Here is a 6,389-nt window from a genome sequence, read left to right as displayed (position 1 = left end):
CAGTTGGCTTTTTTTCTCTCTCTTTCTTCTCTTTAAGTAAGATAACATTATGAAGAATATTGAATGGTATTGATTTTTTGGTCTCAGTCCTGACTGTCTAGCACTGCATGAAAAGTGGGACTTTCGTCAGTAAGCGGCACTGTAGATTGTCGTGGAACTTCAGGTTTACGACTGCATATGGCAATTTGCAGGCAACATGGAAAACTGCCGTGAATTGTCGGAAATTGATGTGGGCCTTGCTTGGCAGTTGTCCCCCCCCATGACCCCCCTCCCCCTAATTCTAGGGGAGACTTTAACATGTAAATGAAAATGCTGTGAGCTATACAAATGCAAATGAGGGTAGCAGGGGGAGTTTTCCCCCAGGTGACATTTTTCTAAAAGGTAAGAAAATCTCTGGTATAAATAGATCAGGCTCAGTACAGCTTAATTATAGACTTTTAAATTTTAGCTTGAATTGATTTATTTAATGAAAGTATGCTAGATTAATTACTGTGTCTGTCATTAGCAATGGCAAATGTTATGTAAAAAAGATACACAAATGTAGTAACTGTGAAGAATTGAGGTCCACTAGGGGGCGATGAGTAAGTTGTTACCTGTTGGGAATGCAATAGATGGAAAGAAAAATAATTGATGTGATCGTGATATACACTGTGTTCGTCAGGAACAAAAAAAACTTCCCCCATGTTCGGTAAGAAGCCTCCCGTGAGTTACTACAACAATCTCAACAATTAGAAGAAACTGCTGAATGCTCAGTGGGCTGCCGATGTGAATGAGCAGTTCACTCAACTCAGCAGTTCAGTAAAGTCCAGGTTGCTGTCCATGGAGGATAGGTTGGCTGCTTTGGAGTGAAAAAACTGTGCGGGAGACTCTAAGAAGAGAAGACGGGTGCACAATCCCAAGATTGCGGTAAGAATATGTTCGGTGACTACTAGCTAAGCTAAAAGTAGCCTAGTAGCCTTGTAAAAGAACAAGTGAGCAGAACCAGTGTAAGTTGCTTTATAAAAGTGTATTTTTTTTGTCTTGTAATTTACAGGAAGCAGTATGCCATCTTTACAACTCGGAGACAAATTGTAGGCGCTACGAACCGGAGCAAGGGTAAGATTTAAAGAATATGCTTTCATTCTGCTATATAAGGAAATAGATAAGTTAATAGATACCGATCTTAACCGTACATTTTGTTTCCACAGACTAACCTCGCCTCATAACGAGGCCGTGACCTCCTATTTGCTCAGAGCTATGTCTGCAAGTCCAGATTTACACGATGCTGATAATGACGACATTGTGTGTAAGTAACTTTTACTGTTTTCTCCTTCCTTGTTTAATTTTACTGTGACTTACGTTTTTTTTATTCATACAACTCTCATTTAATTGTTTTCCAGCTGCCTGTAAGACCTATTATGAGACAGTACGCAGGAGCTTCAGGTACAAACAACCAGACCTTGCACCGCAGGCGGAAGCTGTGAAGAGTTCAGCTCGGAGTCGATCGAGAAGAAAAAGGGTAAGACTTTTTTTGGTGACTATTTTTCAGGTGCATTAAAAGATGTGTTGTGTCCATACGCAGTGCATCGCGCAGTACTGATTGTCTTTATTGATTTTTTTTACAGCTGCTGGAAGCTGGACAGAGTGTGCTAGATGAGGAAGAGGAGGAACTTTGGAAGTCCGCCACCATAGACCTGATGTCTGATGAGAAAGACAGCATCGTTGGCGGGGTGTCTGGATGGATTGTGCGACCTCCGTCCTTTGGCAGCCAGGAGCTCACCGAGCTCTGTGCCACGCTGCAGTCCAGATTAGAGGCGACTCCGAAGTACAGGGCAACGCACCACAGACGTCTGTAAAACGGGCCAAATTCAGACAGAATGCCGCCAGTTAACTACAGCTCCGAGGCGGCAAACTGCCACTTCACGGTGCTGTAGGATTTTGGGCTTCTCGTGAGCTTCCCATTTGTTGTGTGGGCAGATCTTGCTTTGTACATAGTTGTGTGTTTGTGCTAATAAAGCTCTTTCTTTGAATAAACATGTTCCTGGCAAATTTTCCTTTCCTCAATAAATTCATTCATGTCCTTGATGGTAATAATAGTGTAGTCCATAGGATAACAATGACATGAATACATAATAGCATATATATATATATATAATTATTATTTTATTATTATTGGGGGTTGCATTTATAATGACCCAGGGTGACCAATAGTGACAGATCTGCCAACCAATCACGAGTGATTTTTCTTGTTTAAAAGTAGTGGTTTCATCCAATACTGAGTAAGGAAATTCAAGCCAGGCCTGGCCAGGAGCGGTTTCGCTGCTATTCATATGCTAATTAGAACTATTAGCACTCCGCTGCGAGCTCTCCACATACGTCATGGCTCGTTTCCGACAATATGTGGCACAGACAAACGTGACGTTCACAGGCTGTAAATTGTCGTTAACTGCTGAACATGAGGGAGATTTCCGGGTGTTTACGGGGACGAAAATCCCACTTTTCATGCAGTGTAGCCTGTTTGAACTTGACCTGGACTCAACCTTATTTGGTTCGCACCTGGACTTGGACTTTCCTCAGACTTGTCTTAACTACAGCCCTGGTTCCAACAAAGTTCTTAAAGTCCATGGTCCTCCCAATCCTGCATCATAATATTGTAGAGGTGAGACTGCTCTCTCTATAGCTATATATATATATATATATAATAAATCTAGAACACTTTAAACCATTGTTCTTTTCAGCATTCCAATAAATGACCCATGTTTCCATCGTTCTGGTGGACAGTCTCCATATTCAAACCACTAACCTTGCATGTCTGCGTTTATCTTGCAAAAACTACCTTTAAATATATACCACAAGTTCCAAACAAATCGTGACCTGCCAATAATATAAAACCAGTCCAAAACAAACTTTCCCCACAATGGTCCTCCACCATCAAGAGCCACAACTGCTGATTAAATAAACTGAGGCCATTCCTCTCAAATATTAATATTGATAACCCAAATAGAAAATATATAGATGCAAGAAGCATGTGTGCCAACAGCTGTCTCTTGCACATGTTTAAACCCATCTTTCATCACCATCTCTCTTTTTCCTCCACACACATTTCAGAAGAGGTCTGGCATGTGTTAAGCTGTCCAGAATACGAGGAGGAGTGAGAAAAAAGAAGGGAGGCGAAAATTGGGAAGGAGAGAGTGGACGTGGGCCGCGGTGGGTGGGTGGCTGGAGACGAAAGAAGAAAAGGGAGGTAGAGAAAGCACATCCAGATTAAAGCAGGATTAATAAAATCTTCTCAGTGTTAGTCAAAGTATTGCACTCAGTTTGAAGCCTGTATTCGAAAGCCATGGTCAACAGAGGATAACAAAGAGTGTCAGGACCTGGGCCGGTGCTGCCTGCGTGCTCATAGGTGTGATTGCAGGTGGCCGTTCTGCTGGGTTAGGATGCTGTGATTACAGCTGGACTTTGAGGCTGAATCATTACAAGAACTTTACTAAGGACATTACTTAAGAGCCATGTTATCTGTTACTCAAGACCCATTCAGACTGGATGAATGCTGTGACTGAATGGACTGAATGAAAGTAGATCCAGTCTTAGTCATGCCACTCGTTAACTAGACCACTGGCTCTCAAACTATGGTACATGTACCACTGGTGGTATGCAGAGGTCTCTGAAATACATGTTTTTTAATTAATTAAATTGATTTAAAAACATACAATAGCACATACAGCCATGCTTGGTAAGGAGCTAAAATGTGATAGCAAGATAGTTAGCGGAGGGTAAAATTGAACACTGCAATTGTGGCTCAAAACGGGAACTATGGGGAAGGAAAGTGTGGCTCAGGAGTACCCATTTTCCAACAAATTTACTCTATTACTGTATTTGCTACTGTATCATAATGGTGGTACTAGGGGAGCCTAATATTTTCAAAGGTGGTACGTGGTGTAAAGAAGTTTGAGAAAAACTGAAATAGACTAACTGATCCAGATCCCACATTTTATTCGAAACACACACTGTTAAAAGAGTAGCCACAAGTAAGCACAGTGGTAGAAAGTAATGTACTTAAGTTACCTTTTGGGTATTTGCATATCCATTTTATGCTCCTTTTTACTTCTACTCCACTACATGTCAAAGGCAAATATTGTACTTTGTAGTCCACCACACATATGGGACACCCATAGTTACCACTGAAGTTACTATTTTCACTTACAGCTGAACTAATCTGTATTGTTATATTTACATTGAATCAAATGACCGTGTGATGTCAAAGGTATCACGGATCAGAGAATTCTCACTAATTATGCACTTGTCAGGCATGAGGTTGAATAAACAACCTGTCTATCATTGTCTTCAACCAATTAGATCAAGGAACCATATCATGTAATAAAACTCTTACTGAATCCAGTCGGGAGAAGAGAGATGTTTTCTCTCTCAATTTTCCATGGAGAAAAGCCTTCAGTGCCGTGCTTTGCTCTTCTTTCAATGAAGAAACACTCTCCAGTTCTGATAGAACTGATGCTAGCAGCATCTACGCTAACCTCTTTAGCAGCCACACTTCTCTTACGCATTGTCACACACACCTAGCGTTAAACCATGGCCATACTTCATGCCATATGCTGATTGGTCCGGTCCGAACCACTGCGTTTGGAAACACACGCATAGCTTGAAGCCTGGCAAGATGGATTCCTGGGTTCATCTGGTCTCTTTAGTCCCGCTGCCTCGCAAGGTAACAGTAATGTGTGAGTAATAATAATCCAGTGAATAATATAACTGTGGGAGTGCAATTCACATCTAACAAGAGACAAGCACATTTACTCTGTTATCTGATCTAATTTTTTGTTCCCTCTGTCTTTGTCTTTTTATTCTTTGCCACATTACTTCAGTGTATGTTTGATTTATTTCCCTCTTCAATCAATCTAAAAGCAGAGTAATCCCAAAAAATGTAACATAGGACATTAACATTAAACTCTTCAATAACTTTCACTGTAAACTTAAAGCTTACTTTTACTGAAGTATATACAACTTCATGACTTAGAGTAATTTTCCATTGTGGTATTGCTGCTTTTGCTTCAACTATATTGTTTGAGTTTCCCACAATACTGTGTTCTACAGCATGACAGCTAAGAAAAAAACTGAAAGAAAATAAAATACTTTGGTATGTTTGGAATTTCGTGGCAGTAAAGTATGCCTCTGTAAATGTGAATATAAGCTTATTGGCAGCTGCCATTCAAGTAAATCAAGTGCCGGGCTTCAAAATGTCCACAGATTCTACTTCCTTCTATCCAGACCACTGCAGTGTAGCTGATGCTCTGCCTCTGGATGTTATTGTTTAAAGAACAAACCCTCTGCCCGCTGCAAAGGGGCTCACCCCCGACAGCGAGGGCTTCATAAATCTTCACTGTGTCTGGAAGTTCCTGGCTGTGCAGGTTGGAGGGTGGACAAAAGCACCAAAATGCTCAGGAAACTGCACTGCAGCTGCACCCGAGGGGACATAAAATAACATCAACACTGGCTCTGGCCATGGGGCCGATGGGGTCAAGAGGAGGGGTGGTGCGATGTGTGGGTGACATGGACGGGACAGTGTGAAAAATGAAATTTGTTGCTGTCTGTTTGACTATACTGGGGTGTGCTGATGGTTACGTAAAGATTAGACTTTTAGTCCTACAAGCAGATCTCACAGGGAATGTTGGCTGGGGTAATTCAGTAGATAGAGCAGCAGGTTTTCCAACTAGATAGATAGATTGATTGATAGATAGATAGACACTTTATTTATCCCGAGGGAAATTCAAGTAATGAATGAGTAATTAACTAATGAAAGGAAAGAGGACTAGCACCCTGGTTGGTGAACCAAACCTAATCAAGCCATTCATGATTAGAGCTGAGCGATTTGGTTAAACCATATTGCAATTATTTTGACAGCTATTTCAATATTATTCACCATTAGTGTGGGAATGATCTTTGCAGCACAGATTTAATTTTCACTAAAATAATAAAATCATGATGATGTGACTTTGATGATGTGTTTTTGGGGTCTGTACCAAACAAACAAGTTTTCTTACATCTGGAGAACAGGATTTTGTAGACAGGACATCTCTGCAGAACTGGAGTAGTTCATTCTAATGCAGTTTGTCACACATTTTACCTTTTTGCATATCGCACTTGACCATATTGTGATTTCTATAACACTGTGATTTATTGTGCAGTCCTATTCATGATGGAATTAAAGACAAGTCAGGTGTAGTGACTATGAGCACCTTCAATGTCAATGTCTGTTTCCATTAACTTATTTTAATGCACATTTTGAAGAATCACATTAATTCAATTCAATTCAATTCAATTTTATTTGTATAGCGCCAATTCATAATAGAAGTTATCTCAGGACACTTTTCAAATAGAGTAGGTCTAGACCGAACTCT

At 40.6% G+C, this 6,389-nt stretch overlaps 1 protein-coding gene across 1 annotated transcript; it reads left to right on the top strand.

Annotated features, from left to right (window-relative positions):
- The first annotated feature begins 652 nt into the window (after positions 1-652).
- On the top strand, positions 653-1,915 carry LOC127358098 (uncharacterized protein C14orf93-like). Its single transcript, XM_051391005.1, has 5 exons — positions 653-906; positions 1,034-1,095; positions 1,188-1,285; positions 1,380-1,498; positions 1,605-1,915. The coding sequence occupies exons 3-5, from the start codon at positions 1,237-1,239 to the stop codon at positions 1,833-1,835; spliced, it is 399 nt and encodes a 132-aa protein (XP_051246965.1). The 5' UTR covers positions 653-906; positions 1,034-1,095; positions 1,188-1,236; the 3' UTR covers positions 1,836-1,915.
- Positions 1,916-6,389: the final 4,474 nt, after the last annotated feature.

This window comes from Dicentrarchus labrax, unplaced genomic scaffold, assembly GCF_905237075.1.
Source record: "Dicentrarchus labrax unplaced genomic scaffold, dlabrax2021, whole genome shotgun sequence".
Lineage (NCBI taxonomy): Eukaryota > Metazoa > Chordata > Actinopteri > Moronidae > Dicentrarchus > Dicentrarchus labrax.
The sequence above is the reverse complement of the archived record's forward strand: the minus strand, read 5'-3'. Positions and strand labels throughout refer to the sequence as shown.